Genomic DNA, 22,346 nt, shown 5'->3' on the forward strand with positions numbered 1-22,346 from the left:
CGTCCTTCCGAAAAGTTAGTTTTTCTAAAACTTTTTCATAAATTTACATCAGACGTGGCTTAAATTGTATAGAAAATTGTGAAATTTCAGATAAAAAGAATGCCTAAGAAATATCCATTTGTTAATTACCCTACCGTTTAGAGAGTTGAAGGCTATAGATTCACAATGTTCCTTTGTCTTCTTATAAATAAGATTAAGAATTTCCACCAAAAAAGACACAAAAACAAAAAAGTTCAGATAACCTGTACTTTATTAATGAATAATAAAATTCTTTGCATTTCTCATCCAGAGAACATAGTGTGCACTTTAATAAATTAATTTCAAAGAAATAATAAAGTTAACATTATCAAGCTTTAAGGCCAGTTGTGTAATAAATTATCGTTCAAGCAATACAGAAATGGTATTATTAGCCATCAAAGCCATATAAAGTCTGTGACCAAGGCGACATAACTTAAGTGAACTGGATGCCCAACTGAAAAGCAGGAGTTTGACTTCAACTATACAATATGCATAGTCTGTAGGCAAACGAGGCCTTTATAGCTCCGTGAAGAAGAAGAAAATAATAGGAGGATTCTCAAGCAATATACCGACAGCAAAAATAGGCATGTTTTCTTTGGGAGGGGGAGGGCAACAATTGCAGTTTTTAAGGTTGTCCCATCTGTGTTTGGTGTTTTGCTTCATTGTTGCTTATGGATTTGGCCTGTTCTCATTTTTAACAAAGCTCAATCAATAGCTACAACTCAAATCTATGTCAATATTACATAAGCATAAACTACAATGTCACATTTCCAGGTCAATCTCAACAGAAACACACTGTGCTTTCATGATGACAATATATTTTATCATACCAGAACAACTTCTGCATGGTCTATAAAACACTTTAAAATCAGTCTACAAGTGTTAGCAGTTGTCATTTGTCAGAAGATAATACTCGCTATATTCTTTTATAGGATGTTAATATTCTAAGAAATGCACTTAACTCTCTGGGGATATAACAGAAAAAATGATGAATAAAAGGACACGAATAGCACAAACAATACATTTTAAGACTTCTGTGACAACATACAAAACAAATCAAAATGACTAACAAAAATGAAGATGGCTGACATAGTTTTTGTGCATAATTCTCATTTAAACACCAGTCAACCTATCTAAAAGAAAGAAAGGCAGCAATACAAACACTGTTTATTAAGACACTTTCAAGACACCAGTTTTTCAAAAATCTAACACTGAAAACATACAAGCCTCTACATCTCCTTAAAGATTAAATGTACCATAATATAAACGGTCCACTTTAGTCATTTTCGAGATAGTGACAATAAAACCCAGAATGGTTAAATATTCTAATTAGGACTGAGGTGAGTGAGGATGAAGTGCGTACCAACATCCTGGTGAAAAGAGTCCTTATATAAGCCACATATAATCTCAATCTAAGATCAGTCTTCATCAGAGAAGTCACAGAAAATATCAATGAGGTTTTTCTAGTTTGATCACAACGAATGGCCTTTAAATGTTGTAGTTTTGTCATAAAATAGTAAGTGGGTTATCCACATAAGTAGCAACAGAGGTTTTAACTTCTATCAAATTAGTTCAGATAATATTGATCATGTAGGCAGACTTTGTTCGTACCGTTTTGTTAAAAGTTTGGAGCAAACATTATTTTGACATGCAGATGGAGGTCTGAGTCACCAGGAAATGCATGAGCACTTTTGAATTACAGCTTAGACATGCAGCATCTCATGCTTGGCTGAGAAAGCCCACTAAAAAGTCTACCACAGTTCAATATTCAAAACAGCTGCATCCAACTTACTGGGCTACTATCCAAACCAAGTGGGAGAAATTCCAACACTTGTTTTAAGTCAGTGCTGATAGGACATTTCTTCCCATTAGGTCTGCTGCATTCAAATTTAGTTACAGTTTGCTGACAGATTAGACCAACAATCCAACCACATCAACATTAACAAACACTTCAGCAATTGTAGGAAATGAAGAAAACGAGATTTCTGTAGTCTGCACACATGCAACCCTGGTTCAACCTTTAAGTTTTTATACTTCAGCTGTTTTTCTCACACCAGGCCTCACCCTTTATTCCCTTTATTTATATTTCGTTTTTCAAACTGTCCATGTAGTGATATGTATGAAAGCATAGAGTAAGTAAAAGATGAAATTTTAAGTTGCCAAAGACAGACAGTGAACTAGCAGAGTGAGTGACTCTCTGCTTCTTCCAAGAAAAGTTCTTAGTCAGTCTCAGCTCTTTGTCATGTTGGCCTTTCTTAGAGTAGTAGTAGTTATTGTTAATGGTCACAACTGTCAGAGTGTAAAAGAGTTCGGCGGATGTGCATGTACATGTGATTGCTGGTTTCACCACGTGCGTAGAAGCTGACCAATGAGTTAGAGTGAAGTAGTTCTGGCTGTGAGACAGTTATTCAGCATTCTTCTTCCATTATCCTTTAATTTGTAAAGTGAAAAGTTAGACTCGAAACTGGGTTTGCTGCTGAGTCAGACTCAGCAAAAATGTAAAATTGTTGGACAGTAACCGTTTCTCACAATGCGCCCCATTATTTGATTGGCATCTACAGCTTTTCCAACAAGTCTGGATCTAGAAATAAAATTAGGATTCCTTCCAAGATTCCTCTTCAAATTAAGCATCTTTTTCTTTAATTTATGATAGTAAATATGAAAAACTTGGTCATTTTTGTATAAAAACAAAATATTGTTTTTCCAGTAAGGTTATTTTCATTTTTGTGTATTGATTGTATATTTTGTCTTACATGAGTATGGCCACTTGCATACATACGTGTACATTCATTTACTGTATAGGCTGTAGTAATTTTAGTACCCTATGAAAAGTGTGTATGCAACTGGGAATAAAAGTGTTAGACAAAATATCAAAACATTGTTCATATAGAAAGGATTTATTTGTAAAACTTGCAACATAATCTGTTTACTGCCCTGTAAAAATATTTTAAAAAGTGGCTTCACCCACAGTGGTGTTTACATACAGTATGGAAATGTGTGTCTGTCAGTAAGTGTGGTTATGCCAGCTGTATGTGTGAGGACTGACTGAGAAACTCTGACTTTCCTTTTGGGTGAGGTGCAGCCTCCTCCACAGTCTTTAAAAGGTCTGAGGTGCTGCTTCCAGGTCCCTGTGACAGGAAGTCGAAATGTTCCTCTGATGTTTGTAATTTGCACTCTCTAATAAAGAGTTTTGTATCATCCCAGTTGTTAAGATCATCATGGGCAGTGCTGCGTTCGCTACCATTGCTGCTGCTGCTGTTGTTGAGTGCAGAGGAGAGACCAGGGGCACGGTTGGTCAAAGGTTGACTGAGGTTCTGCACAGAGATCGACTTCCCAAGACCACCTTCCCAGTCTGAAGCCATCCCATCTGGGCTCGAAGAGAGAAGCAGCAAGGGCTTCACCTCAAGGCTCATGTGCCTCCTCCAGACCCCCTCAGCTTTCAAGCCAGGCTTCTCCCGCAGCTGAACCGTTCCCTGGCCAAAGGCTGCCTCGTTGTCACCTTCTTGGTCAGAATCCACACCACATCCTACAACAACAGAGGGGCCAGAGCTTTCCTCGTCCACTGCCACTCCATCTGTCAGATCATCTGAGATCGGGTCAGCAGGGCATCGGAGGTGAGAGGGATGTACCATAGGGGGGAGTTGAAGAGTGAAATTCCCCGTCGAGGAAGGTGGGGGCGGCAGATCAGGGAAGTGTGCTTTTTTCGGGGTACCATTGGTGGTGACCAAAGTTGGATAAGGGCTATCAGGGGGCAGCAGAGGTGATGGGGAGAGCGAGGCTGTGGATGGTGGATAGGATGGAGGGGCTGAGTCCGGAGGAGCATCATCATCAGCTGGTGCCAGTATGAGCCGCAAGCCTCTCGGGTTGGGATTGAGAGAACGACGCATGCCGCCACTGTTGTGTCCTCCGCTTCCAACAGGCTCACCTCCCTGATGGGAGGGAAGATCCCTGCCAATGATTGAGGTCGGGTAGTCCGAGTTATGATGCTGGTTCTCCAGCTCAAACAGGGGGAGGGAGGAGAGGGTGAGTGCTGAGGGGCCTTTCTGTAGGACTTGGCGGTAAATATCCAGCAAAGAGTCCAGCTTTGATTCAATGGAAGTTACCTAGGCACAAAAGAAAAAAGAATAAGAACCAAGGCTGAAAGAGCTGAATACTATTCTGTAAATTTTCTGGGGGTTTCCAATACAGATAAATTGATACTGTTAAAAGCAAAATTTCACAGGTATTGGTCAAGAGCCCAAACAAATCACCAACAATGTGAGGTAATAAAAGTTTATGAATGCATTTTACATGCATTCTGTGTTCCTTATTTTTTTTTCTTAAACCCACCTGCCTCTCCACCTTACACACACGTCCAAGCATGCTCATGCCCTCTAGGGAGTCTCCATCTGGGTGCAGTTTGTCCCTCATTTTTTTATCCACAGGAATCTGGCCTTTTCCCAAGATCTGATCCACCCTGAGATACACACATACATTAGGATTATTATACTAGAAAATAATGACGTTGTAATATAAGAAGGCATCCCTGCTGTATTTCAGGTTATCTGCAGTCAGACAACAAACCTAAAGCAACGGAAGGCTAAGGTTAGGGTTAGTAAAAAAAAACCCACACATGGCTTGAGTGAATTAGTGCTATAGTATAAAAACAACTATGGAAAAAAGGAGGAAAATCTATGGGAAACTCAATTTTAGGATCGGATGTAATACATTTTGTAGCAGTTTGTTTGTGTTTGCATTTTTTATTTATTTTTATTGAATATAAAGCATATTTAATAAAAAAAAAAGAAGCTCTGAGTGAGCTGCTTCTTGCAGTGCTTGATTTAAATTATTGTCAGATTATGTCAGAGTATTCATTCAATGGCTGTCTTTGTTCTCTGACAGTTAATTATGTTCAGTTAGTGAAGTTAATTTCCATACTTTGAGTTCCAAAGTAATGCACAGGTGCCTGTTTTCACTCAGGAAAAAATAAAAAGCACATCCAAACCGCACACAACTGCATACAAATCAGCAGCATTCACATACAATAATGTTTCCACTCTCTGATGAAAGGAGAAAGAATGAAGTGTGGAAATACAGATGAGATCTAATGTGATGTCAGACAGCTGTGTTTGGGTTTGTTTGCATTTACTTCAAATATTTATGTGTCAGACACGGTTAATAAAAACCTTACCATGTGGATGGAGTTTAACATATTAAAATCATCAAGTTTTGGGTTAAAATAAGGAATTGAATTGTACTGGAATTTAATTTGCCTTTCAGTTATTGTCAAAACCTTCTGGTATTAAGTACATGTTCTACTGTAAACTCCAACCATCTGGTTCTGCGGGAAGGTTAATACATTTCAGATATTTTATATCTGCTCGCAGTAACCCGATTGCCACTGCTATAGCACTTATTAGCAGCTATGGCTGCATGTGGCAGGATTTTAAAGTCTAAAATTAAATTAAGTGAAATAGAATAACCCTGAGCCAGAAAGCTTCTTCATGTGGTTGCTGTAATAATAGTGTAGTGCAGGAGAGGACATATTCCTTGGCTGGGTGCGACCAGAGTCTGCTGCACTGGCCAGTCTGGAGATAGGAAAAAAACTGGATCAGGCACTTCTCTCTGACTTAACACCATGAAGCTTTAAGCACAGGTACATAAATGAACAGATACACACAGAGGTGAAGGATGGCATTTTCAAATGAATGATTTTTTGTTTATGAGGCCGCCTAATGCCGACTGAAACACAGGTCGACTGGCAAAAAATAGTATTTCTCTACAAGGTGATTCCTAAAATGCTTTTAGTCAAAAACATGGCATGTTTCAGCATGCTGTGCAGTGTGTCCTGCAATTAAGGAAACTGGACAGATAGAGGACAAAAGAAGAAGCGGTAGGCCTAAAACCATATCTACTGCAGAAGAACAACATTTAAATGTCTATCATTAACAAATAGGAAAAAAAACTGTACAAAGACCTGACACAGAACTCAAGATTTGCATCGAGCCCTTCAGTTAATCCAGCTATTGTTTGATGTTGCCTCATCAAAACCTATCTCAGTAGAAGGGTGGTAGTCAATAAGCCATTGCTAAGGAAGGGAAAAAGGGAGAAAGCAAGAACTGGTGTTATTGAGTGATGAATCCAAATGAGAAAAGTTTGATTCAAATTGTCAGCGGTCTATACTGAGGAGGTCAGGAGAGAAGAAAACACTGACTGTACACCTATTTATAAATAACGTGGTGGAGGCTCTGTCTTGATTTGGGGCTGCATTTCAGTCACTGGTGTTGGGGATCTTATCAAAACTAAATTACAAATGCAGATGAGTACCATCAGATTTTAATCCACTGTGCAATACCATGCGGAAAGCAATGGCTCAATTCATCAGCTTGACGATGATCCCAAACACACTGCTAATGCAGTCAAAGCATACCTGAAAAGAAAACCACGCACCATCATAGACTGTAGGATCATCTGGACAGAGAATAGAACTAAAGGCAGCCAACATCCAAAGAAGAGATTTGTAATGTCCTTCAAGAACCTGGAAAACTATTCCTGAAGACTGCTTTAAGAAAATACTAGAAAGTTCACCTAGAAGACTTCAGTCTGTGCTGAAGAATAACGGTGGTCATAGTAATGTGTGGCATGAAGCTATGTGTATGCCATTTTGACAGACTTTTCACCTAGAAGGCCTGTGTTTTCTATGTGTCCACTTATTAAGTCAGTGAAATGATTACTGCACCAAGATTGCTTCAAGTATTAAGATAAGTTATATTTGTACATTTGGCTGAATTAGTTCAAATACATCTAAGCATATGCAAATTCAAACTGGCTGGCAAAGTTAGTAGGGAAGCGTTTGGCAGAAGGATCAGAAAAGGGGGTGAGTCTAACCCCGGTGTCGACCGTTTCCTGCTGGTCTGGCTGTAATATAAATGCAGGGAGGGAGAGGAAAAGGTCTTTCCACGGCTGCGCAAAGGCCTTGGAGGAGGACCCACTACAGAGTCTAGTCTGGGAGAGAGAGGGAACACACATCTACACATATGTATTTAGTTTGGAAAAGAAATATGTACTTAAAAGAATGTTAAAGTTTAAAGTTAATTTATAATGATTTTCTGTGACGTGCTATATAACCTATAGCGTTAGCTCGAATTGCAGCAAAATCAACACATAGCAGCTCAGGTTATTGATACATCTATAAATTCCTTGATTTTGAAAGCAGGAACACAGAAATCTGTCAATATCAATCAATGTGCATGCCGTTTCCTGACCTGGTCTGAAGGCTCTTGATGCGACAGAGCATATCCAGGTGACCTGCAGAGTACTGCTCAATCACGTCCTTCACATCATACGGACGCAGCGTCTCCTTAAACTTCTTCTTTGCTACGTGGAACTTCATGATCCTATACATGCAAAAGACAAATACACACACAGTGATTGCTGGGAGTCAATTTAAGTGAAATCTAGGGTGTAATTACTAAACACCACCATTAGGTGGCAGCAGTAAGTTTGAGAAAACCTACAGAGAGGTTCTTGTGCTTCACTGTTGATCTTTTCTTTTTGGAGTGTAACAAAGATAACACAAAATTTCAAATACTTTCTGAAGTATCTGATGGAAAACCAGTGCGTAATGGCGAATTTGTGAAACCTGAGTGTAATTTTCTTTCTCCTTTTATTTGGTGAACAGAGCCGCTGCTGAGTAATAATATTGATCCAGGTAAGGAGATCTATGCCTCTTGGTTCATTTAGAGTCCCCAGTGGTTTCTGGTAGTTTCCCACTGCCTATTTTTCTCACTGCCTAAATGGAAGCAGCAGTGACAGATGACCCTGTGTAATAACAGCCCTGACAGAGGAGGGGGTCTCCAGCCCTCAACCCGACACCCTGGGAAAACCCTGGGATCTGGCTGCCCATGGAGAATGGCCTGCTGAGTGTGCAGACCAGCCAGGGTTAGGTGGCAGCAGCATAGCTCGTAGATGGGAGTTTATCTGTGCAACTGTATGTAGATCTAGAAAGAGATGATGATGGTGATAGAGGGGTTTAATAAGCTTCATTATACAAAAGGATGATATAAAGTCTTTGCATGTAAACCCCTAAACTTGACAATAATCCAGATCAGATAAAAGAATGATTGAGTGGATACTGTTACTGAACTATCAAAAGGTTGACAGAATGATTTCATTCGCTTAAAGAGTGGATTACAAAAAGATTCCACTCAAACTGTTACATAACTGACTACTCTCCATTAGGCCACAATGATAAAATCTGGTAAATGAAAAATCTGACATAGAAAGAATACAATTGAGTTTAAGATCAATTGTAAGATACCTCAGAAATGCATAAACAAACTTATAGCAAATGCCTGGAGAAACAAATGTGAGGTTCTAAAGGGGTTGTAAGTATACTTACAACCCCTTTAACCATTTATATTAAGTGCATGTGCTTATTTTTCCATAATTCTATATAAAGATGACAACTGAACAGAAGGAAAACAAACAAAAAAAAAAGCATGGAACAAAATGCAGGGATACTAGCAGTGGCAACAACTATTTGAAGATGGAAAACTGAAAATCATAATTTGGCTTTTTATCTTGTATCAATAATTCAGAGCTTTTATTAAGGGCATGCCAGGGGTTTCAGGTTTTCACACATGATTCATTGTCTTTTTATTACTGAACTATTATTGAACCCCTGCCTTAAAAAGCTGATAAATGTAAATTGTTTTAATGGTTTTTAAATGCTGAATTTATCCAGTTTTTACCTCGTCAACAATCTGTCTCTTTATTATATGGAAACAATCGAATTCATGATCTATAAAATTGAGGCAGCAAAATTTTAATTCTTAGTAAACCATAGAAAATATAGAAACTACAGCTAAGTAGGCCATTTAAAAAATACTTCATTCATATATGAAATTAGACATTTGCACAATGAAAAAAGGTGAGAAGAAGCGGTGGAGTGAGAGAGTCATCTGGTGCTAGTAGGATAAACACTTGTTCACAGGGTGCCGGTGCCAGTGAAAGAGAGCAGGCTCAGCTAGAACACATCTACACACTATATTCATGCACTATAGCAGTCATAAATACGGGTCAGTGCCGTCACATTACCAGTTGATTGGGAAGAAACTCTTGACTTTAGAGAGCACAGGAGAGGTAAAACTACTAAGATAAAAAATAAATATGTGATCAATAGCAGTATTATTAGTTCCAACATGCAGGACATATATGTAAAAGTAGACAATAAATCTACTCAACAATTTAGTTGGATTGCTGATAAAGGGTAATCTCAAACTTCATTTCAATAAACCATTATCTTTTATAACCAATTATAAATAATGGGTTTTATTATTAGCACAAACACTTTAGTTAGTCTGATTAAAAGGACTAATTTAGCATTTTGGAAAATATTCTCACTTGCATAATTGTTAAAATTAGTACAATTTAGCATTTAGCAAAGAAAAATACTAATAACATCATCCTCTTTAATTTTAGTTATTATTACCGTTACAGTTTCAGCACCAGCAGCTTGTTACACACCAAGTGTAGACTTTGGAAACCTGGTGCTTCTGTGCAAGAAACTGCAGGAACATTTTCTGGCATGTCTTGCTTCAGAAGCCAAAAAGAGCTCATTTGCCACTTTTTCATCAACAGCAAAAAAAAAAAAAAAAAAAAAAAAAATACAGCTTAAGTAAGGGTCAGCCAAATAGCATCACCAAATCCCTACTAATTGATTTTCCCTGAAATTGCTTAACATTCGATTTGAACTTGATTTTTTCCTATGCCTGCTTCTGAGAACTACTGGTATAATATTCTGAAGTCTACTAATTAGTTGACTGTTGGTCTGCTGGCGGGTGTATATGTGGTAGTATATAAAGAGTTTCAGCGTTCTGCTCTATTCGTAGTTTAATCAAATATTTCTGTTAGGTTTAGACTTTCTGATTTATTTTCTAGTGCTTCAGAATTATTTGGCACAGGGTTAGATCTTTGCATGTTGTCCTTGTACCTGTACTGCTTCTCTCCAGCTACCCCAGCGTCCCTCAGCTTCTCTGCTGGTTAAGTTAACTGGCAATTATAAATTGCATTTTCTCTTCACTTATATTTAACTTCCTATTTTTCACCTGGTTTTCTGTTCCCCACCTGCAGAGGTTCTGCAACCAACCAAAGACTCTACGTCCCACAGTTTAAGAACCACTGGTATAATATATTGCAGCCTGTAATTTAGCTAGCTATTTGTCTGTTGGCTGCTCTTTAAAGTGCATATATTAGACTAATCAGAGTTTCATGGTTTTGTTGAATTGGTTCAGACCGTTCTCATCCCCAAGGCCTCAATTAAAGCTGTTTTGTTAAAAGCTTACGTGGCTTATTAAGTCAGAAGGTGTCCTTTTGGTGGGTTGTGCTCTTATGGCATTAGTGAGATGGGGCTGTCACTCCCAACTCATCAGCAGGTTTGCCAGGAGCATATTTTAAACCAAACCCCAATCTTTTACTGAATTTAGTTTTCAGTGCCTAAGCCTAACCAACAGATGACAGTGAAAGTAACATGTAAAAAAAAGCTAATGAGAAAAGCACAAAGGTCCCAAAAGGAAATCTGTGAGATCCTCTTTCCTTACAAACATGCAGCTGTCACTGCTCCAGCCTCCTAATCCTGACTTTGTAAGGACCATTATCTATGGTGACACTGACACAGCTGATTCTAACGCATTAAGACTCATGTATACTGCAGAGGCACAAAGACATCTCAAAAAATGGAATTATATTATACCCAGGGATCCAAATGTGCGACGTGCAACATCACTGCAATCTCCTACCCCTAACAAAATGATGTTTCCATTATTGCTGCTTTGAACTAGAGCTTAGAAATAGTTGTAGTTTCAGGGTTAAGAGTATATGATAGAAGATAAAGGTAGCCCACCTGACACCACAGATGGTTTGTGCACTGCTTTTAAAAAAGGCCTAAATTTGAAATTGTAATTTTGTTGCCATTTTTTAACTAGACAGCAAGACAACAAGTGGGTAGAGCTCGGGAGTTATCATCTTCACATTTACCAAAATATGTGATTTATTTTATCAATCTTGCCATCCAGTTCTCTAAAAAGCAATTATATATCTAAAGTGTTAAACAACAAATGAAAACAAAAGCTGTGAAAAGTGAGACGTGACTGAGTTTTGGCACCTAATGTGAGTGAAGAGGATAATGGATAAAAGCACGATTTTGGAAAGCTAACTGCAGAAGTGACCTCCCTATCTGTCTTATTTTCGTAATAGTACTCCCTATTTTCGACATTGTAAGAAAATTCAATAAAATCTTCTTGAGTGTGACTGCATATTAGCATCTGAATGTGTTTTTGCTGGTTCTTTCTAGTTCAAAAAAGAATTGCTCTCCCAAAGTCTTCAAGCAGTTTGGTGATTTGGGGTTGATTTTGATTACCTCATAAAGCACTCATAAAGTTTATTTGGAGCAGGACCTCACCTGACAGCTCTGATGACAGCCTTGAGAGGTGCTGATAGATCCTCCACAGTAACATCGCAGTGGCACCCTCGCTCATCAAAGGATTCCTCTGTGGTCATGCCTGTGTCCACTGAAAGAAACAGAGTGTTGAGTCATCAATAAATGTTGCTCTGCTGAAAGCATCTGCAGTCTTGAAACTCAAAAACCTTTTGCAACTTTCTGCAAGCTGGAAGAGAAAAGAGTCTGTGAGAATGTTTCCGAATGATACTATTTTGACTTTTAGGAGGTGAAAATCTATATTGTGTTTGGGATATTTAAGACAGGAACAAAGAAACTGACATATTTTTGCCACCTCCGCGATATAAGATGGAAGAGGAGGGTGTATATCCTTGATACTACCGATAACAATTAGAGTGGGAGATGTGGACCTGAAGAGGACTAAATAAGCATTATAAAATCATCAATTTCAAAATTCTATGGAACCTCAAGTTATAGCATTCACAAGATTTTCAGAAAACTTGACCTCTGAACTTAATCTAAAGGTCAAGGTCACTGAGATTCGAACTTGTCCAAAATTTTTAACAGATACACCTGTGGTATAAATTTGAAGCTGCTATGCTGCTTTGTTCTCGAGCTATCACATTCACAAACTTGGGTGTGGGTGGATGAGAAACCCTGGCTTGTAATTCAGTCAGGTTGTGGTCAGGACTCTGTGCAGGCCAGCCAAGTTCTTCCACACCAAACTCGCTCATCCATGTCTTTATGGACTTTGCTTTGCTCTGCTTGTTAGAACAGGATGCGACCATCATAAATGGTTACCACAAAGTTGGCAACATAAAATTGGCAAAAAATGACAACAAATTAAACTGGACATAGCAATAACAAATAATCAGCTATATTAACAATGAATGTAATGTATGGATTTCCTTAACCAAATTTTTACCAAACTATAATTAACCACAGGGCAAAATGTTTGTTTGAGGAAATGAACAACCTTGGCACAGGAACGATGGCATAGAAACTTGGAAGAATGGATTCCACTAAATCTCTTCTAATCATATAAGTCTGAGTGCAAATGTCACACAGTCAGTTAAAAGACTGAACCTGAAAGGAGGCAGGGCAGTGATCCAAAACATATCTCGAACTACTTCACAAATTTAGGGGTAAGATAACTGGGTTTTCAAACGTGCTACAATACTGTTGAATTTATTTTACTTAACTTTTTTGGGTTATATTTAAGGTAATGTCTTGAAAGGTGTAACTCCACAGGGCATTTTACATATACTCCCATATTTCTTCCATATTTCTCTGAAAGTGTCATTTGTCAGATATTGGTTTGGTTGGTTACAGTAACATTACAAGCTCACCATCTGGGACAGCTGTACGAGGCTGGCTCTTCAACCTCAGAGACGGCCTAAACCGGGTCCGATCATTGAAGCTCCAGCTCTTCTGCACTTTGGCAGGGCTGCCGCCCATCAGTTCTGTGCTGCCCACCATCTCGTTGCCAGGGGAACAGCGTTGGCGGTCATTCATGGACGTCTGCCGACTCTTCATACTCTGACCACGAGGGCTCGCCATGCGGACCCGTTCCTTAAAGCTCAACTTCTGACTGCATGGAGGGAGAGAAGACAAGAGAGAGAGAAAATAGCAGAGGAGCAGAGAAGATGACAGCGGATATGGTGAGAAACATTCATATCAGTAGAAAGGAAAGAGGTAATATAGTAGGAAAGTAGGAAAGATGTGCGAGAGAAAAGACACGGGGGGGGGGGGGGGGTAGGAGGGACAGAAAGAATGATCAGATATAGAGAGGAAAAAGTGAAGAATGTGAGTTAAGGATTGAAGTGACAAAGAAAGAGCTTATGTGTGACACAGATTGGGGTTCAGAGAGAGACACTAGGAGAGAGACAAAAAGGGGATGCTGTCAACACCTATTTCCCCTCAGAGAGTGAGAAGAGTTCAGAGCTCAGACAAAGGGCACTGTTCTGTCTTTTCCTTTAGACCAAACATCATCCATCCAACTGACATGCCCAAAACACCAGAACAGTGCCAGACTGCCTACCAAGCCACCAAAAACAAACCCTCAGTGATCCTGAGGTGTTGTAATCGTCATTCGCAGCTGAAGCATAGTAACATTACCGTCATCACCACGGTCATTTTTAATCGACATTAAACAAATGACACCATTATTGAGAAAAAGCCTCTAAAATTTCTAGATGGTGCTTGATCTTTTATGTTTTTGGACAAAATCTTAATTTAGATTTTATTTTCTTTACTTGCAAAAAGAACAAGATTTTTCCAAGACGAATGTTGTTGCCAAATCGCTTCCAGCATGGTAATTAATAGTCACAGGTAAGTCTACTAAAACCAGTATCAAAAGGTTAATCATTAATGAGGTTTTTTGAAGCATATAACTGTTTAATGTAGTTATTTATGATCACATTTTCACTTTTATTTCTATTAAATCAAACAAACTTGGTCTTCCTCTATCACCCCAATTTTTGTCAGGCTAAATAAATACCTAATGATATCACAAACATTTAAAAATGACAAACAAAAATGAAATTCATGACATAATGTTCACATCTTTGGAAACCTTTAAGGGGCTGCTGGGTATGCAGAAAGTTCAAAATCAATGAGATGCACTGCAGCAAACTATTACTGTATGCTTCTTGGGCAAATTGATCAGCATGCAATGCAGCAGATCGATGAGAGAGATGCAAAGCTCCAGCACAATTTCCATGTCAAAAAAAATCATCTTTTTGTTCAGACCACAGTATCTCACCTGAGATTCAGTGATCAATTTACCAATTTATCTACTATTGTTTCTTGAAACTTACAGACCTGTGCAATATTACCATTCCTTTCTCTTACTTGTGTAGCAACACAATTCAGTGCTGCAATGCACAAGCTAAAACTATAAATTATCACTGAGCAATACAGTAACGATGTGATATTATACACGTACTGTTATTAATAAACAGAAATAAAAATCCAATATTGTGGACTGAGACAAATAGTTGGAGAGAAATAGATCTTTTTGTGTTATCATAGTTTCCATCATTGATTGGCATAATGATTTAAATGGGAGGTACAGCAGTAATGTAACAGTGACGTTAACAGTAAATATAGAAGAGCTACATATATGCTGTTGAGAGATAATTTAGGATAACAAGCCCAGATCCATGATTTCCTTATTTTATTAAAGTGTCTCCCTGAGAAACTAGTATAAATATCCATAATTTGCAATTAAATGAAATCAAATTAGGAAAGAGTCGTGACAAGCAGCATGCCATAATGTCAGTTTATTGAATCCTTTTAAGAACAAAAGGGGTTTCAACATGCAATTTGTTTACTGCTGCAATTTTTTTCCTTAATCATATTAAGGAAAAAAAAAATTGGTATTGCTTTTGAAAATAGTACCTTGTAAAACAAAGTCTACTTCTGCAATGACTTTAGGTGGAATTCCCTTTAATTTTTAATGCAGTAACAAAGACTTGTTTGGGATAGACAGGCAGCAGGCAGCAATAGTCAAAGAGACAAATTCCTTTATGGGATAAAAAAATAACCGGGTAAGGAAGCACTGTAAGAAGGCAGTTAAGTGGGGTTCTCTTTGTTCTCCTCCATGCCATTAGTCATTCATTCTCACAAGTTACTCTAAGGGCTAAGGGCAGGGCAGAGAGGATGCTGGGTAGTACTGTAGGTACCTCCTATATTTCCGAGAATACCTTCTGAAGAGCCTTCCATTACTTAGACCCTTACTAGAGCACAAGGGACAGATGAATGAAATGGAGGGAAAGGGATGGAGAAGAAAGGGATAAATAAGGGAGGATATTAAACCTGGAGCAGATTTCAGCTCACAGTGGAGAAATTCTCTACAGTCAATATTGATGCACAGCAAACACAGGGGCAGGGGATATAATTCAAAGAGGGATGGGAATGGGTATAACCACCTGTACTCAGTTTTCCCTCACTTTTGGGAAGACAAACATATTTACAGTACAAATCCAACAAATTTCCTGTCGGTGCCATTGTTGTTGGATCCCTGAGCTGCAGAGCTGGAGTCAGACTGGACATTTATCAGAATTTAAACTGACAGTTTATTAGTACAAAGTATGTCCAACTGAATCTATGTGCAAATACTGCATCCAATACAAGCAAACCAAATCCATATGTTCTGTCTCCTCTCCTCCGTTGTCTAAAACTTTAAATTAAAAGCTGCCATGCTTGCCAGTTTATTTGGCCCAGTTTGAAGTGAATGCTGGTTTTTCAACAGTGTTGTGGAATAAATAAATATTTTCACATGAACAGTGTCATTGCAAAGAAATGTTTTCTTATCAGGAAGGAGGTGAGTCGGCTAGAGATATAATTTCACACTTAAATGATGAGAAATAGTTCTCTGGTTAAAAATAGACAAAGGAAATGTTAGAAAAAAGACAAATTCTTTGGAAGTCTACCTACTACTATCAGTGGGATTGAGTTATACTTCACTGCACATGGAGGTATGAACACACACACACACACACACACACTCTCACACACACCTGTCTATACGCATAACCTAATGATTAAACCGCCGTTAATCTTTATTTCATGTTTCTTTTCACTGCCAATATCCAGCACACTTATGCTCAGCATGATGCCTGCTGTAGCACTTTGTGGTGCGCCTAATGTTTACTACTGCTGGTGTTTACAAGTCTGCTTAAACAAAAACCACCAGCCGTTTACCACGGCACCTACCGCCGCCAAACAGCCACAGTTGGCAGTCTGTAAAACCACTAATAACAGAGAGTGTTATGAGTTCCCTTGGTGGAGGAGAACATTTAGAAGAGAAGCAGTGTCATAAAAGTGTGCATAATTATGATTAAACGAGTGTAAATTGTTTCTAAGAAAGGAAAACCTAATTAAACACAGTCTTTTAAACAGAAGGATTTCTGGGGAATTAATGTTGTTGTGAAAGCAACAAAGCCTAATTAAATGCTATTTTGTTTAAGGATGAGAAGCACATTTGCTTGTGTGTTTGACTGAGAGTGTAAACTGTTTTTTTTATATACGTATGTGTGGTGGTGTTTTAAGTGTAAATGCCTTAAAAAGCTGCTGTCTCAACATAAGGTCCCCAAATGTTGCCAAAGAAGTGCTGCACTGTAAAAATTATACTAGCATAATTAAACTCACAAATCTTTCTCTGTCTTTTTCCCCTCTCTGAAATCCTCTATCTCCCCTCTCCTCCCTCTTTTTCAACTTTGGTCTGTCTCTTCTAGACTTGTGTTTGATGAGTTATATAAATACAATCCCAATGGAAAATGTGCGTCATGGTACAGACATGGTACAGGCTCCTGTGTTTGAAGAAGGGTGTGCGTTCATATGCACACAAACACACACACACACACACACACACGCAGACACACGGCAAAGACAATCACCATCACAGTTTATGAACTGAGATAGAAAATTGAGGTAAAAAAAATTGAAAGAAAAAGCATTCTGTTGTTTCACAAGATTGTTTGAAAGTAGCACTTGTTTGCTGAGCAATTGCTCATAATTAAAAAATTGTCTCCATTACCACACTTCTGCCTACCTGACTTTTAAATTCTGCACAGTCTCTGCACCATATGTGTGCCTGCATGTCTGTATGTGTGTGTGTGTGTGTGTGTACCATGTTTACATATCTTTATGGGGACCAAAACTTGAATACTACTACACTTGTGGGGACCAACAGTCCCTTATGGGGACAAAATGCACGTCCCCATGAGTTTGAAGGCATTTTTGAGACTCAAAATATGGTTTTACAGTTGTTCTCAAATGCTAAAACACAAAAGCCAATCCTCTAAACCAGGGGTGGGCAACTCCAGGCCTCGAGGGCCGGTGTCCCTGCAAGTTTTAGATGTGTCCTTGAACCAACACAGCTGATTTAAATGGCTAAATTAGCTCCTCAACATGTCCTGAAGTTCTCCAGAGGCCTGGTAACGAACTAATCATGTGATTCAGGTGTGTTGACCCAAGGTGAGATCTAAAACCTGCAGGACACCGGCCCTCGAGGCCTGGAATTGCCCACCCCTGCTCTAAACCAAATGACCGGTTGTCTAAACACATTTACTAAATCTAGCCATCATTTACCAATATCATAAACACATGTCACATGAAGACACTAGTCACAGAACACAATCCTCCGTCGTCATAAATCTAAACACATCTTGCCTTGCTAAAACACAAGTTGCAAAAGAACTCTGCTCATCTTCTCAAATGAAAGCTCATGTGATGCAACATGCTTGCCACAGTCAGCAATATTTGAACACAATGAACAGACCTGGCGTCATTCATTACACACAACGACTCAAAATTGAAGACACCTGTTGCTAATGCTGTGACCACATGTATAAAAGCAAGTTCAGAGTGCACAGTATGCCGAAGATTCCAAACACACAATGGATGAAGGCAGAGTCAGGGAAGAGGAAGTCGATGCAGAGGAGGGAGAAGAGCTGGCCCTGGAAGAAGAGGAGCAGGCCAACGAGGAAGAGGAGCAGGCCAACGAGGAAGAGGAGCAGGCCAACGAGAAAGAGGAGGAGGCCAACGAGAAAGAGGAGGAGGCCAACGAGGAAGAGGAGGAGGCCAACATGGGAGAGGAGAACGTCCAGGAGGGAGTGCAAGACAACCTCGCACCATCATTACGGACGAGATGCGAGCAACAGTCATTGACCGTGTCATTGTCCATGGCATGACAATGGCTGAAGCAGGACTAAGAGTCCGTCCGAACCTGAGTAGGTTCACCGTGGCCACCATTATCAGGGCATTCAGACAACACAACAGGTATTGTACTCGTTTGCTTTCTTTGTCACAATAAAGTTTTACAAACCTGTGAAAGTAGTCTATTGGTTTCAAATCAGTTGTGACTGTATTGTAACACATGCCAATTGACAACACATGTTTCTTTCTTTAGAGTTGAAAGAATGCCACATAGAGGTGGGAGGGTTGCCATATTTACAGCAGCACAAGAAACCCTCATTGTGGATATGGTTCGTGGGAACAACCTCATCAGACTCCGGGAGATCAGAGACAAAGTCATTGCCGATAATGTCAACTTTGAGAGCATTGACGATGTCAGCTTGGCCACAATAGACCGAGTTGTCTGGTGCAAAAAGACGCGGATGAAGCAGGTCTATAGGGTTCCCTTTGAGCGCAACTCTGCGCGACACAAAGACCTGCGTTACGAGTATGTGCAAGTAAGTATCCATGTTCACAGTACAGTTAGTGTACATACTGTGTTGCTCAGTGGCCTACATTACTTCTGGACAATACTGTGCTACCTGATTGACTGTTCTGAACACCTGTGCACTTTCACATTTTCACAGAGGATATTACAGTTGGACGTGATGACCAGACCTCATGAGTACCTCTTCCTGGATGAGGCTGGCTTCAACCTGCAGAAACAAAGGCAAAGAGGCCGTAACATCATTGGCCAAAGAGCCATCACTGAGGTCCCTGGCCAACGGGGGGTAATATTACCCTTTGTGCGGCCATGGGTTTGGAGGGGCGTGTCCACCGGCATGCTGTCCTTGGGTCTTACAACACCCAACGTCTCCTCACCTTCCTAGAAGAGCTAAAAGACATCCTCCTGGACCGCCAACAAGACCATCCTGGGCCCGCACATCACATTTATGTGATCATTTGGGACAATGTCCGCTTCCACAGAACAAACCAAATCAGAGAGTGGTTCACCACCAACAGTGACCACTTTTTAAACGTCTGTCTGCCACCATACTCCCCTTTCCTGAACCGTATAGAGGAGTTCTTCTCATCGTGGAGATGGAAGGTTTATGACAGACAACCATACACAAGAGAGAACCTAAGGGCAATGGAGCTGGCCTGTGTTGACATCCCAGCGGAGGCCTTCCAAGGATGGATTTGCCATTCCAGGGCGTTTTTCCCGCGGTGCCTGGCAAGAGACAATATAGCCTGCGATGTGGATGAGGTGATGTGGCCCGATGCAGCACAGCGACATGATGCCGCACAGTGATTGTGGTGTGTGTGGTGTGACTAACTTCACACCCTGATCATGTTTTCAGGAGTATTGTTGTTTGCAATAGATTCTGTTTTTGTGTTACAGTAGTGTACGTACATGCAGGATTTTCTATAGATTTATACTCTTCATATGAAACTCACAAATCTAAATGCCTAATCCTCTGCAGAGATCTATGACGATCCGTTACTGTATGGTTTCTAAAAATATGTAATTATGAAACAAAGAACCTTCTCACAAATTGAGCATTGTGTTTTCAATTGTTTTGCTGTAGTGTGTAATGATGTGTATATTGTTTACATTTTTGAAAGCTTCAAGCTGCTCTTTTGGTGTGAAAGTTTGAGTTTTGCAGTGGAAAGGTGTGGTTGTGTTTATGTAGCTTTAGAAAAGGGTGTTGTGTTTAGACATTGGGGAACATGGTGGAAACATTTGAAATGTGTTTTAGCATTTGAGAAAAACCATAGTGTCATGGTTACAATTAGGTTATGGTTAGGTTAGAGTTAGGCATTCATTTCTGATGGTTAGGGTATGCAGGTAGGGAAAGCATTATGGCAATAAGATGTTCCGACTAAGAAATGAAAACAAGATTGTGTGTGTGTTTCGAAACCTGTCATTCAGTCTATTTCAAATTTGCTAAGTATATCGCCTGGGCCCTGAGGAATTTCAGTGTCTGTTGTTGTTTGAATTGAATTGATATACCTTTATTAGTCCCACAAGGGGAAATTTCATATTGTTGGGTTGAGTGCTAGTCTCATTTGTGACCTCTTAATTATGTCACTGTTTTAGTTCAAATCAATGAACTGCAATATATTAGCAGAATTTCCTAACAGTGAAAATAAGTAAAGGGTGACACTGCACATCTGGTTTTCTTTTATCAGAACAAATCAGCCTTGATAATCATTAACTGTCCACTATTGCTCATTACCCTTTTTATGTTGTATCATAACACTGCAGCACAGCCTCTCTCTTTTTGAACAGTTTTTCTCCTCTCCAATTCATCTGGGCAATATTGTACATTTAGCATATGTCAAATCAAAACTATGGCTAGATTCTGTTAAGTAATGTGAGGGCAAATAAGGGTTCAGTCATTCCATAAATCAATAAAGAAACCAAGAAACTGAGCCTTTTGTCTCTGCCCTTTGATGTCAGCTGCAATCTGCAATAAATGTCACTAAACAAAAAAAACCATCCATTTCTTATTTGTCAACACAATCAAATGACAAACGAACTAAGACTGGAGTAAACAACCAGCTAATCCAGATAAGAGCAGAAATCAGTCTATAAAATGTGTAAGTCATTAAACAATCGTCTAAATAATCGAACAATTGTATCACATGTTAAGTTGTTTACGTGTTTGTGTCTTTGTCAGTATGAGCTGAGAGTCATACAAACCTGTAAGTAGCCTCGCCCTGCTCTTTCCTTTAAGGGTTAGTGGGGAAAAGAGGAGAAAAAGGGAGAGAAATCAGTAACCCAGCAGATTAAATGAGGATTGTAAAGATGTTGCCATTAATGGATATGGGAAGCATCAAGCCAAAAGGAGGCAAAAGGAAATAAATTTGAGTCCAATGGTTTAATTACTTTCATCACATGCAAGCAGCCATGCACCACAAGGCTAAATGTTAGGTAAAGGATAGACATGGAAATCAGAAAAGTACAGTCATGGTTTTTTAGGACTCTATGAAGTCCTGAGAAAAAACAAAGTACACCCTCACTGCTTCTACAGTAACTAAGAGGATAAGTAGCAGCCAGGTGCATGTGACTAACTGATCATCAGTAAGTGTGACCACCTCTATAAAAGAAGTATTTTGGCAGTTTCCTGATCTGGATCATTCAGCTACATGTTAACACAATGCCACAATCTTCTCAAGAGTAGATTTCAAAGCAAATTCAGCGCAGAGTTAGACCCTGCAATGATCAGCAAAAATACGCACAAAAAAGAGCTACATGTCAGACTCTACAGGCCTCAGTAAGCATGTTAAGTTACAAAAAACAGCTAAAAATCTATGGCTTATTTAAAGTGTTGCCAGAGGAAAGCCTCTTCTCTGTGAAAACATTACAACACCATGGTTTAGCTTTGCAAAGTTGCATCTTAACAAACCAAAAGACTTAAACAATTTAATTTGGAAAGACTAGGCTAAAGTGGAGCTGTTTGGCCATAATGCGAAGTGCCATGTTTGCAATAATCAAACAGCATATTACCACAAATACGTCGTACCAACTGTCAAGCATGATAGTGACCATGGCAACTTGCACTCATTGAGTTGACCATAAAGTATACCAAAGTATTCTTGAGTGAAACATGAGGATATCTGTCTGACAGATAAAGCTTACCCTAAACTGGGACACGCACCAGTGCAATGATGCCAAGCACAAAGTAAATCTATGAAATAGAAAACAATCAAGGTGCAGTCAAAGTCCACACTTCAACGTGAATGAATGATTCAATTCACATAGCGCCAAATCTCAACAACTGTCACCTGAAGGATTTTTAAACAAATGTCCACAAACCTCACAAACTGAAAAATTCTGAAAAACATGTGAGAGGCAGATGTGAATAGAAAATGATTAACTTAAGTTACTGTTTCTGAAGGTGGTTCTCTGAATCATGGGGTGTACTTTTTTTTAACAGGATTGCATACAGTCGTGTGGAACCTTTTCCCCCCCACAAGACTGGTTGTATACTGGCACAGCTTCAAAAATGCAGGACAAAACAAATATTAGTACATCGCAAAACTCACTCATATTCATGCCAGCTCAATATTTCTGTCTGACTTGCTGAAAGTAATGTGCTAATTTTACCCAGGCTGAATTCATAGTTTAATTAAACATCAAGTCAGCTAGAATTTGAATTAATGGCATCTCATAATCTTTGGCATCTGTTAAATTTGTGCTACA

General features: G+C 39.2%; 2 protein-coding genes across 4 annotated transcripts in view; one reads left to right on the forward strand and one right to left on the reverse strand.

Moving 5' to 3' along the window:
• Window positions 1-250: 250 nt before the first annotated feature.
• The window catches only part of kcnq5a (potassium voltage-gated channel, KQT-like subfamily, member 5a), a 114,741-nt gene continuing 92,645 nt past the window's right edge, over window positions 251-22,346 (reverse strand). For all 3 annotated transcript variants that reach the window (XM_082557097.1, XM_082557096.1, XM_082557098.1), the window contains 6 exons: window positions 20,844-20,870; window positions 12,805-13,046; window positions 11,459-11,567; window positions 7,263-7,394; window positions 4,348-4,474; window positions 251-4,121 (listed from right to left, as the gene is read on the reverse strand). In XM_082557097.1, coding sequence (XP_082413223.1) covers window positions 3,036-4,121; window positions 4,348-4,474; window positions 7,263-7,394; window positions 11,459-11,567; window positions 12,805-13,046; window positions 20,844-20,870 — 1,723 coding nt within the window. In that variant the 3' untranslated portion in view covers window positions 251-3,035. The remainder of the gene's footprint in view (window positions 4,122-4,347; window positions 4,475-7,262; window positions 7,395-11,458; window positions 11,568-12,804; window positions 13,047-20,843; window positions 20,871-22,346) is intronic.
• LOC309720301 (uncharacterized protein) lies at window positions 17,850-20,615 on the forward strand. The gene is made up of 3 exons (XM_082557120.1): window positions 17,850-18,241; window positions 18,372-18,654; window positions 18,784-20,615. Exons 1-3 carry the CDS (start codon window positions 18,111-18,113, stop codon window positions 19,024-19,026), a joined length of 657 nt encoding a protein of 218 aa, XP_082413246.1. The 5' UTR covers window positions 17,850-18,110; the 3' UTR covers window positions 19,027-20,615.

This window comes from Aulonocara stuartgranti, assembly GCF_965226115.1.
Source record: "Aulonocara stuartgranti genome assembly, chromosome: 13".
Taxonomy (NCBI): Eukaryota; Metazoa; Chordata; class Actinopteri; order Cichliformes; family Cichlidae; genus Aulonocara; species Aulonocara stuartgranti.